At 41.4% G+C, this 13,009-nt stretch overlaps 1 protein-coding gene across 1 annotated transcript; it reads right to left on the bottom strand.

The window, feature by feature from the left end:
- Positions 1-10,909: 10,909 nt before the first annotated feature.
- On the bottom strand, positions 10,910-12,929 carry mis12 (MIS12 kinetochore complex component). Its single transcript, XM_030413435.1, has 2 exons — positions 12,494-12,929; positions 10,910-11,763 (listed from the first exon to the last, which is right to left on the bottom strand). The coding sequence occupies exons 1-2, from the start codon at positions 12,911-12,913 to the stop codon at positions 11,494-11,496; spliced, it is 690 nt and encodes a 229-aa protein (XP_030269295.1). The 5' UTR covers positions 12,914-12,929; the 3' UTR covers positions 10,910-11,493.
- Between the last annotated feature and the right edge of the window lie 80 nt (positions 12,930-13,009).

The following is a 13,009-nucleotide window of genomic DNA, read 5'->3' on the forward strand; positions in this document are numbered from 1 at the left end:
ATTGTGGTATTATGAAACGGGATGGTCCTGAATTAACTAACAGCAGTAGACACCTCTGCACAGTACATAGACGTCTTTGACGTGATAGTAGTGTGTTTAACTTTAAATATGTAATATGTTAGCATGTTTGTGTGTGTGTGTGTTCATGTGTGTGTGTGTGTGTGTGTGTGTGTGTGTGTGTGTGTGTGTGTGTGTGTGGGCACGCTCTGGGGTCGAGTGTAGATTATGTTTTAATGCCTTTGAGGTTGTGTGTGTCACTTCCAGCACTGTGTGGTGGTCCAGCCTACTAGAAATAAACACTTCCCTCCGTTAGGCCAGATAATGCTGCCACTGATTAGAAACAAGTGTGTGTGTGTTTGTGTGTGTGTGTGTGTGTGTGTCCGTGTGTGTGAGTGTGTTTTACCACCACAGGAAGCCATGCCTGTTTCCTGCAAAGAACCTTTATTATTTTTCAAACTTTCTTCCCCCGTCGTCACTCATTCTCTTCCTTCACCGTCAGTTTTTCTCGTTCTCTCTCAGTGAATTTCTAATAATCTCTCATCTGTCAAACCAGACTACGACCAGAACACTCTCCTCTCTCTTGAAAAATTCTCTCTGACCCCCTAACCTGTGCAGCGTCGGGCTGGGCCACAAGTGTAATCAAATGTTTGTTGATGTGCAGTCCCAGTCCGCTCTCTTTGTCACCTAAAATTGTCTCAATATTAACCTACAGCAAAAGTTTGACACTTATTTTATGAATGACTGGCCTACAAGACATGTTTAAGTTATATGAGAGGACTGCTGACAGGGGAGCCCTCAGCCAAAACACACACTAACGAGCCAGAGTCAAAGGAAAATAAATCACACACACCAAACACACAATGTGTGCTCTAAGTCAAACCTGTCTGCGCACACACATCATTAAATGCATGGACACATGTATTGTGTGTGTGTGTGTGTGTGTGTGTGATAGAGTGACTACTGAGGAATGCTCTTAGTGCTGTTGTATTAGCTGCGAACAGGAAATGGATTCCCAGAGACAGGAAGTAACTTCGTGGAGAGAGGAAGTGTTTGCCAGCATCCGCCCTCTGTCTGCTTGATGGGGAAGGAAGGCGTGGGGGAGAGGGGGGATGAAATAGAGAGTTGTTTAAGGAAGACGAGAGGGAGCGATGGAGCGTGTTAGTACGTGTGAGGGAAAGACAGATGATGTCTGACCTGTCCATGTTTTTCTGTAAGGCTGTGACATTTTTTTATCTCCTTTATAGGCAGTCCGACCAGTGCATCATCCACTGTGTCTGATTTATTCTACAACATGACCGTCCTCGGTGACTCCAGGTGGATTAGCGCTCAGTTGGTTTACCTTTCAAACGCCAAACCATCAAACTGATGAGAAGGAGAGATCTGATTCCGTGATCTGTACTGATTATCTAGTCATGTGAAGGTTTACAGATCCAGTCTTAAGCCTCCTGAACTGCTCACGTACTGATCTGGATGATTGTGTCTGTACGTTACGAGTCTGATCACAACAACTGATGAGAGAATCTGGGAGCATCTGAACTTGCCACAATGGAACAGCAAACATTCTAGCCTTCGACAGTAGTAAACTACAGTAGTAAACTACTGTTGGCAGAAACTTAAAATGTCACCTCAAGTTCTCCATTAAGGAAAAAAAAACAAAGTTGACCACATCTCCACACTCACTGAGACTCATTTTACCTTCTGCTATTGTTTTTATTTCTCACTGCAGCTCTTTACCACGGCAAACTAATCTCCATCTTGTTTACGTCTGCTTCCCCATGAGATCATGAGAGAGGGATAACATGTGGGCCCACCTTAAGTCTGCAGAGCCATGAAGCCAGAGCGCTGAAGCTACATGCCGGCTGCTGCACAGAGCAGTGTTGTCTGTATTTATGTATTGATATTGAACATGTTGCGTGCACCAAATTCAACACTGCACTTCGCCAGTATCAAACCTGCCAAGTGTGAAATAGATCAGATGATCAGCCTGATATAAACACAGATGACATCTAGACAGACAAGTCTGAATCGCCTGAAGCCAGAAGGATAGAAGCTGTTTGAGTGGATGATTAATGCCCTAAACTAAACTAAAGGCCTGTTCAGGTGTCTACATATTCTCTCTGCCATGTGATGTAGTTATTTTATCACCTCTGAGTTACACCACTGTGAACCACAGCACTGATGAAAACATGTCTATGTCCAGGTCACCTCCTCGCTCTCACACTCTTTAAAACTCCCAAGAGAGAGATTGTTTGAGGTGAAAGGTCAGCAGTGTGTGTGTGTGTGTGTGTGCAGGCCTGTTTTGGTAAGTAGCTGAGGAACTTGAGTTTGCAATGGTAAGAGGGGGAACAACATACCACACACACACACACACACACACAGACACACACACACACAGTCCGGTGGAAATTTCTGGAACTTTCACTGTAAACAGCCAACTGACACACACTGAGTCAACCAATCAGTCAGTAGAGAGGAAAAAACTTTTTAAAAAAAGTTCTTTAACAAAGCTCTGTCGAGGCGTGTGTGTGTGTGTGTGTGTGTGTGTGTGGAGATGACACTCGGGGGGACAGATGGTCTTTTGTGATTCCTGACACCTGCCAGCTGCTGCTCTGCTCCTCTTCACCTCTTTTCTAGCCTCCTCTCTCACCTCAGCATCTCCCTCCTTTTCTCCTCTCCTCTCCGCTCCACTCGTCATGCCTTTCTTTTCTTTCTGCCCTCTACTTCAGGTACTGAATTTAGAACACCTGAGCATCAGTGAGGGTTGGATATATCCAGGTGTTACAGGACAAATTCATGTTCACAAATTTCTTCAACTGGTTTATGAAGCAATTTGTTGAGACGGAGGACCGGAAGGCTCTACAGCTTATTATGTAAACTTCCCAGAACATAATCAGTACCCATTTATAGAGCATCACTGAGGTGAGGTGTCTGTGCAGAGGCCAAAGGATACTAAAAAACCCAACACCCATCCCAGCCTCGGCCTGTTCACCCTGCTGCCGATTGGCAAGAGATACAGAAGTATCCGCTGCCGTACCACCAGACTACAGAGCAGCTTCACTCCTCAGGCTGTGAGACCCCTGAACTCATCCTCCACAACCCATTGAAAAGAATATTTAACTTTTATGATTATTCTTTCAACAATATTTTTTTTTTGTTGTACAGTCATGTTTTGTAAAATGATACATTAATTAGGCCTCAAAATAGTTGTTACAGGTGAACATGTTTTCCTGTGTTTTGAGGACTACGATATTTTGCTGACATTTAATATTTGGAAACCTTTAAAAATTGTGATTTATTTATGTCCGCCCAAAGACAGGCAGCAGTGCAGTCAGGGCCGCTGGAAGTGATTTTGAACAGGGGGTGCTGTGAAACAATTGTTTGTTTTTTTGGACAAAAAACCTATGAGCCTATAGGCCTATTTAAAATCAATTTTAAAAATAAATAAATGGATATAGATTCACTACTTTATTGTCATATACACTTCAGTGCACACAGCCAGGGTCTGTAACTATGACAATGCAATAGATTTGGTCAGCTGGCATGAACCTGGGTCACTGCACCATATACGTTTATGTCACACGCAACTCTATTTGCTCCAAAATCCTTTTACGCACACCACAAGGAAATAATCTCTAACTGAACAGCTCTCCACATCCATTACGCAAAGATCACACGTACAAAATAAGACTTTCTTTCTCCATCTCCACCCTTTTTACGCAAACCACAAGGAAATAATCTCCGACTATTTAAACGTTATTTAACAGTTCTCAATATCCATTACATACTGAACACACGATCAAAATAACACTCTCCATCTCCATCCCCACCACCTTGCAAAAATACTATAGTGTGACGTTAAACTGCATGAATAGATATGAAGGCACGCGGCGGCACCATGCTCTTACTTTCTTTGACAATTAGGCCTAGAAATAATTTAATTAAAATCCAAAATACATGCAATAGCCTACGTGTGTCAGAATCATTTCCCAAAATATTCATAAGGAATTTATAAACTTTGCAAAATATTTTTAATACATTTGTTAAAAAATCTCCCTCTCGCCACTAGGGGGTGCTGCAGCACCCCCAGCACCCCCACTTCCCGCGGCCATGAGTGCAGTTACACGGTTGCAGACATCTAAAAAAAAAAAACATGTCACAGTGAAAGTGAAGACAGATCAAATGTCGTCGACATTCAAAACTTCTACAGCCAGATGTTTCCTTCTTCATAGTCATTTAAATCACTTTGAATGCGTCCACTGACACCAGCTCCTGAAGATTCAGACAAAGTAAGTGGTTCCAAGCAGAGGGAGCAGCGTATTTAAATACACTTTTTATAAGTTCATATACAGACTAAAAACATACAGGCTACAGGAAAGTTAGTAGAAATAAATCCTCGGATCAAAGGCTATAACTCTCCTTGTTTTTTTTGCATGATAGTTCTGTTGGTAGGATGGAAGCAGGCCAACAGCCACGTGGATAAAAATATGCCACTGGTTGAATCAAGGCAGAACATCCAACCCGAGCCTTGACTCACAAATGGTGAGTAAAGACTTTAAGATTAAAGTTCTTCTCGGGTAAAACACAAATAACATGAAGTTCAATTGACTTGTATGCCCAGTATAACCATGATGTATTTAGCTGCAGTTTAGTGGTGCAATAAATGAAAGAGTGGGTGAAACTGTGTGATCCAAATGTGCGGCGCAGCGGTGGTTATCTTGATTTTAACCAAAAGGTTTCAAGTTCAGACTCATCAAAAATCCTGTCTCAGCACCAACTCAACATGCTGTTGATCAAGGCGTTATTTAACACTCACAAACCAAAGGCCACAGCATCTGAAAGTAGTGTCATTGTTCAGTATGCAGTGTGGGGACCGCAGGCAGGTTGCAAAAAGCACTGAGCCAGTCCAAGAAACACACACTAATGTGGCTAAATCTGAAATGTTAAAAACAGTTTTTATGTCCTCATTAAGCTGGTGTTTTCAGCCGCCAAAAATAGACGTTTCTTTTTCATCAAAGTGGATGAACTCGAAAACGGTGGTCTGCTGCGGGATTGTGGCGGGGGATAAAGGGGTTTAACAAAAAATGCTGAGGTTTGATGGTCATGTGATCACAGGCGTTTAACCTGTTTCGAGAATCCTGAGTCATTGGTGTTCGTAGGTATGTTTGTTCTGTAAACAACAAACAATGCCAACGAAACAGCAGAAAGCCGCTTGGCTGACCATTGCGAAAGAGCTGTTGGCTGATGTGTCCTGCACATTCCCAGTAAGAGAGATGTTGTTTGCAAAAGCAAATGTGTTTTGTTGTAAGATTTCAGAGAACATAATGTGGAGTACATTGTGGCTACAGTATTAGGTTAAATACAGTCATATCTTTACAGAATCAGTGATGGATTTCATGTTTCATGCAACAGTAACAATTTTGACATCAAGCAATGACTGAAAAACTAACAACGCTGAAGTCAAAATTCTTGTTTCATTTTGTTGACGTATAAGAGAGTCAAAGGAGTTTATGGAAAGAATTTAGCATATCTCCTTTCATCACTCAATACAATCAAAAAATGCTGTCAGAAAAAAACAATTTTGCACCATGGCTGTAGGAACAAAATGTGATATAAGTCAGGCTTCAGATTATAGATTGGAATACAATTTGATAGTTTGGTGTGTGTGTAAGTGCTACTGTACACAAATATGTATTGTAAATAGAGTAAAAGTTCCCCTTCTTATTACTTACGTAAAACAATGATTTTTGTATTATGTTGTGTTCAAATATGCAAAAAGGGGTATCAAACTAACAAGGAAAAGAATCAGAACTGAAATAAATACCGACGTGTGGATTTGGATGTTTTCTTTCCACTAGTCCTCAGCACCGAATATCAAAAATACCAAGCGCATGAAAAAATGAAGTGGGCACCGCATTCAGATGGAAACATACATCATGACTGTGAACACTTCTTTTTAGCAATATAAGTAGTTTATTATGTCTGACATTGTCAGCTTCAACGGCAGCCCGTTAAAGGTGAAGGAGGTTTTTCTTTCCTCCTTCATGACGTCAGTGCGGTATACAGTCGGAGGACATGTTTGAAATGGGAGCAGAGGGTGTGCTACTGTGTGTTGCTCTTCCCGCTGGGTGACACTTGGGTTTAAAAAAGTCAGAGTGAATTCCAGACTCACTCTCACAGCCTGAGAAAACAACCCAGTCTGACTGTCACTCTCACCTCCTCTCTCCTCCCTGTCTCTGTGTGGGACAGTCAGCGAGGACAGCTGGCCGGCTGAGCGTGGATGTATATCTGCGTATGTGTAGGTATCTGGGTTCGTGTGTGTGTGTTTGTGTGTGTGTGTGTGTCTTTGTGTCTGTGTGATCCTAAGAGGTCGTAGGTCAATCTGTGGTTCACAGAGAGCCACGTTGTTCCCCTCCCAACAGGAAGGGAGGGCACTGTCCATATGCTGTCTTCACTCACACACACATATATAGGTTCACACGCTCACACAACGCACAGATCGGTACAGTTACACATTCCAACAGGTATGCACACGAGCTCGCACAGACACACGCACACACTCAGACACAGTACACACAAGCAGATACACTCATCCTCATGCGTCAACACGTTGATACACAAATACGCACAGTTTTACGGCACATAGATGTCAAACACATACAGCCTTCATCCAGGCTTTCAGTCCACATGAAGTCGGTATTCTTTACACTTTAGACTGAGCTTTAAAGGAACCCCGAAGAGTTTTTGACCACCAGCACCGCTATGGAGCGATGTTTTCACCCGTGGGTCCAGATTTTATTTGTATTGTATTGATTTTATTTGTATTAGGACGCACTTGCATGGGGTTGGTAATTCAAAGTCCTGCTGGTGGTTTTGGGCCAGTTGGTGGCAAAGACACACAAAGCAATGTGCCCGCAAAGACAGAGACAGAGAAAAATAGTTCAACACATTTATTTTACTTCAAAGATAAACCTGAAAAGGCCAGCGTCATTTTTATATTTCATGGACAAAGCTGAGCGAGTGAAAAATGGTGATACAAAGGCCTCAATATGTTTCCAACAACTGTCCATGTTTGTTTGAAGTCATAGGTGAAGGCTGAGGATATGGGAAGGCTAATATTTGATCAACGATCATAGTTGTTTTAAAGATCATATATTATTATGTTTACAAGTAAACTGTCATCACAAAACCTATTTCTTAATATTCTAGTAACGTGTCAATCAGATCATTCACAATAATTGCTCTAAATCAACAGGGTAAGTGTGTTGAAACAGCTGTTTAAAAGCTTAAAGGCAGGATCTGGGATCGCAAGTTAAGCCCTTTCATACAAAGTTTTTCCTTTATTGATATATTTCAATGATATGAGAGGACTTTCAGTCATTTGAAACATTTCCATGCATGCAGTAATGTCACTGCAGCAAATACTGTGGGACAATGAAGCAGCAAATCTAAACGTTGTTTTATAACTTGACAGGACAGAGGAAACTCTCCAGAGGAAACACAACTCAACGTTCTAATCACACAGCACAGGTATTGTCTTTATGTTATTCATGTGTATTTGTCAGGATGTGTTTCGCTGTAATCAAACACAGCGTTTATGATAATGGAGAGGAGGAGGGGACAGTCCTGAGGTTTCAGCAGCTGAGTGTGAGCAAAGTGTCCGCTGCACTCTTCACCATGATGCCGGCCGTGATGTGAGGTTATGTTGTTCCCAAACTCAAAGAGGAAGAAAACATTTTCCTTTTGCTCTCGCGTTTCAGTGCTGACAATGGTTCTTTATCAGAACAACTCGAAGATACAAGTGTGGTTCTCGCAGGTAAACAGCATCCACATCAAGGCTCAGTGCTAAAGCTGTTTAGGACAGCAGTGTGAAAGTTTGGGACTCTGGTGTAAAATGAAGACACTCTCTTCCTCGACCTGCTGTTTCCAAATTGTCTCCCCTCCCGTCAAACACAAACACTTTCCCTTTTTTAACCACGCTCACTGACACTTTCTTGGCTCTCTTTTTGTTGATTAGAAACTTATTTTGCTTTCAGATTACTTTATTTTCTCTCTCTCCCAGCAGGATGTGTGCAGCCAGCAGACAGCTGCATACAGCTGTGTCTTTACAGCATTTGACAACATCTTTTACAAGCTTTAAAGGTTTTACATACATACACACACACACACACACACACACACACACCCATACACACACACACAGAGACACAGACACTCTATCTCTCTCTACGGGTATTGAGTTTAGTGGTACCTTCACACACTAACAAGGGGAAAGAAACGATGTCAGCTGTGTTCACACACCTTGCTTCTAAACACACATTTGAGGAGGTTCGGAGCAGAAAATGACAAGGTGCCAACAGACTTTCGATTTGGAAAGACTCAACAGGGTTGTTTTTTTTAACCACACTGCAATCAAAGATTATGTTTCAACACACATCATAGACACCATTGACCAGGGCTCCTGGAGTGCATTGTTAAATCATCGCCCGAAGAAATTTTTTTTTATAAAAGCTGCTCCTTCTTGTCTGTACAACTCTGAAATACAGTGTTTTTGTCCCCATTGGAGTGATTGGACAAGACTTTTAAGCACATGTGATGCCTGATTCCGTCATCTGCACCAATTGTCTTTTAGCATCTTTTACTGCAATACGACCAAAACATTTGCTTCAAGTAACAAAATGCAGCTACAGCCTGTAAGGTCATCATTCTCACTGCTGGCACACGCAAACATAAACAATGACAACAAGTTCTCACACGTCTCCATCTGGACGGAGCGGTTCTGTCACAACAGGCAAGACACACACACACACACACACACACACACACACACACACACACACACAGACACACGCCATTACAGGAATGCTAAAACAAATGTTTACTGTTTACCTTGGACCTCTTGTTATTGTTGTTATTGTTTATGTACTTTCACTGTCAATTCTTGTGGTTGTAAATCAGACATCAGCAATCACAGTTACAGGATACATCTTCAACTAGTTTAAGTTTTTAAATAAAATTAAAATTAGCCTCAACAAGCTTTTGTTTTGTTTTTTTGTGTTTAATCTTAATATTTTTGTAAACGTGATGCTTGCAGATGTATTTCTACATGCTGGATATTGATACCAAAAGACCTCTTTTCATTAGCCCATCTTAGTCTGGAATAGGGGCTGTCACAGCAGCATTTTCAACTCTACACCCTCAAATTAAATATTATCTCTCTAATAAATCATTTTGTGCAGCCTTACCTCCACATGACAGCTATATAAGTGAATAATAACCCACCAGTCAAAAATTCTTAGCATCAAAAGCATCTCAAAATTATTTTTCAGTCTGGAGATGTTGCTCTGTAATTATTAATCCACCCTGCTATTTTGCTGAAGTTTTCCCTCACTGGTGATAGTAAAATACTTAATAACTGCTGTGATGAAGTAGAGAGTAAGAACACCGCACAGGACAAATGGATCATTTTTTTAAACACTAGCGCCCCCAAATGGTCTCATCATGTACCTGTGAAAGACCAAGCAACACAGCATCATATCCACAGATAATGAATAAAGCTACAGAGATCTACACAAAATAAAACTGACGGCATTAAATAAGGATATAATGTTGCTGCCTCCACTATTTGAAAACAAAAAAGGTCTTTACACGAACAATCACACACACACATACATACAAACACTTGCACGGCATTTATTCTTTTTCTTTCACAGCAAACTTCTTGACCTGTCATAGTAGGAAAACTACAGTTGTTAACTATAACATTAACAATGTCTGTGTTTCATTCAAATGTCCCATGTGAGCCATGATGGTAAGACACCATGAAATATACCAGGATTCCAAAACTGAAGCAGCTAAATGGAATTCATCCATCACTGATTTAATGAGTTACGCCTGAGTACAGTTCCTCGTTTAGATGCAGACCTCTGTGATGTTCCTGCTGCCTAATTGTGTAGTATGAATCAATCATTACAGAGGTAACTGCTTTTGTGCATGTTCAACATTCAAAAAGTTTTATACAGTTAAAAAGTGAAACCGTCATGGCTCAATAAAACAGCGCATTTTCTGCCAATTGAAGGTCCTGTGTGCTTAACATGTCACAATAGTTTCTTTATTAATTATTGCAGTCTCATTTGACAGTCCTGCAATAAATGCTTGCTTCATAAATGTTTGTGGTGCTGTTGAATCATACTGACTAACACAGAGAGGTGTTTATTATTTTGCCCAAACCACTTGTATTAACAAGGGCGGGCTAAATAGAACAACCCCCTGGTACAAAAGTTAATCACCGCAAAATACAGCTTACAAAATGTTAAAAATACCAATGGTTTCAATAAGAATTAACATTATAACCATCATGGAGGATTTATGCGGGGTATTATTAGTTTTAGCTACAGGTGTACCCAGTAATCGGGCAACTGTTTGTTTCAGTTCAATCATGAAACAAGCTCTTGTTTGAAGTGTGGATGGATGAGAATGGGTGGGAGACTGTATATTAACATGCAGAGTGCGCCCTCTGCTGGGTGTCATGATACCATGAACACCTTAACAATGCAGTCTGATGAATGACCATGAAAGAAATTATTACCTTCAAATTACAAATAGTGAAGAAAAGGGAAAAAGGGAAATAAGCTGAGGTTTTTAAGCAGTGAAGTTAAAGGTACGAGGAATTGGAATAAAGAAACCACCTTAATATTAAAGGGTAGCTCCAATTTTACACATTAAAATGTGTTTACATGTCTTGGAAAGCATTACTGCATATGTGGAAAGTAGTAATATCATTTTGTGGCTCCAGAGGAAGCTGCATCGGGGGTAATGTAGGTACAAGATTTTGAAAAGCAGTCCACTGGTCTGGTGTTGCACTCCTAAAACACTGTTTGAAGTGTTATGGACAGAAATCAGTTCAGCAATAGCAAAAGGATGACCCTTATTTATTCCATGCATGCTTCCGCTTTTTTCAAAACCTGGTGCACACATTACCCACAATGCAATGTAACCACTGAGTGATATCACTTGATGTAGTTCATGTAATTACATGCAGCTTCCTCTGGAGCCACAACAGGCTTTAAACTACTTTTTACACATATGCAGTAGTTCTCCCCGAGACCTGTAGCTACACTTTATGTGTAAAATTGGTGGAGTTACCCTTTAAGAACACATCGGTTCAACTGACACAGAAAAAAAAAAAATCAACCCGCTTTATTATTTACATTACATTATGGAAAGGTAACTTGACTATCGAGCTAATGTTACTGTGGGCTTTATCTTAATTTATCCCATTTCATGCAAAAGTTGAAGCCCTGTGCTTAAGGAAAAGTAGTTTACGTTGTTTTACAATATTTACAGACTTTGGAGCGTCAATTCATTGTTCTATCATTTACAAACAAGATGAAAACTGAGCCAACAAACTACTTAATATTCAGTAGGAGAAACTGCATTGTGCTGACTTCTAAATGCATCATATCTGATTAATGTCTGTAAAAATGCAAGTTCAGTTCAGTGAGGCGCCTTGTTGCAGACTTCCCCCACAGCCTGTTGCAGTTTCTTTACGGACTCCATCACCAGCCGGAAACTTTCATGGAAGCTGCCATTGCCTTCCTTCACCCAGGCCACCTGGAGCTCTCTGACCCAGGTCAGGATATCATCCAGCTGCTTCTGCACCTCCCTCTGCTCCTCCAGCTCAGCGAGCAGTGCCTGCCTGGCACAGACTTCAGCTTCATAAGCTCTCTGAACGTCAGCAAGGGACGACTCCAGCTTCAGCACCTCCTGGATGGAGCAGGACCACAGTCACAGACAGATACGTAGCTTATAACCCCGTTTTCAACTACGTGCAGACACATTTTCTTATATTCGCAGTAGGGATGTTAACGATTAATCATTAATCGCCAATCAGATTGATTAAATATGTCTTAATCGACAATAAGAGATGGGCTCAAATACATCAAATAGTATCTTACAATAACAGATTACAGATACTTGTTTTTCAAATATATCCAAATAAAACACATACTGGTATGAAACAATTTAATTTATAATCTAAAAATACAAAAAGACATTTTGAACAAATTGATATCACATTATCGCCATTTAGTTTCTTCAGCATTGGTTGGTTATTGAACAGTGACAGAAGGCAGCTTGGTGATTAAAACGAAGTCATTATTTTGTGTTACTTCGTTTAAAATTCAATAACTTTGTTTTCTTTATTTGTTCTTTTAGCTCTAAATGCAGCCGATTCAGACTTAACATCAAACATAGATCAAGTCAGTGGTAAAAACAGTTTTCTAAAAGGAATGATTAATCGACAATCGATTGTTAAGGCAGCCGACTATCGACTAAGAAAATAGTTTGTGGTTCATGACACTATAGAAATTAGACTTTAACTTGAATGTGTTTACAAACATACTGGGTGAACAGTACGGAAGCTGTCATTTCCCTTCTGCAGTGTTGAAGCTCTAATATCACTACGTGGGTACTAGTTCACCTCCTTCTGACCCACCTGTATGTCCTGGGTGTGTTTGCTGTGGGACTTGTCCTCCGGCAGCAGGACACTGGGCGGGACGGTGAAGCAGCGGTTGACCAGCAGCACCTCCATCCGCTCGGCTAGCTGCTTGAACCGCCTCTCGAGGTACTGCTGCAGCTTCCGGCTACACTCCCTGGCCTGGGACCGCAGCAGCTCCTCGGCCCCGTTCGACTCGCCTTTGCTCAGCTGCCTCACACACACCTTCTCTACGACGGGTAAAATGTCGCATAGGGAGTCCCGGAAGGCGCTGTAGATCCGTAACATGCAGGTCTCCGGTGTGAAGCCGAAAAACTGTGTCTCGTACAGTTTTAAGGTCGAGGGGGAGAGAGTGTCCGCTTCCTCGCCAGCTCCTCCATGGGCCTCCATCTCCATTTCTTCCCGGGTTTCCCGCGTCATGTTGAACCGCTGACGTTTATTGTTTCCCTTCTTCTTGGTGTGACGTTTCTGGCTGTTGGTGAAGCGAAGAGGTGGCGCATTACCGCCACCAGGTGG

The sequence above is a fragment of the Sparus aurata genome, chromosome 4 (assembly GCF_900880675.1).
Source record: "Sparus aurata chromosome 4, fSpaAur1.1, whole genome shotgun sequence".
Taxonomy (NCBI): domain Eukaryota; kingdom Metazoa; phylum Chordata; class Actinopteri; order Spariformes; family Sparidae; genus Sparus; species Sparus aurata.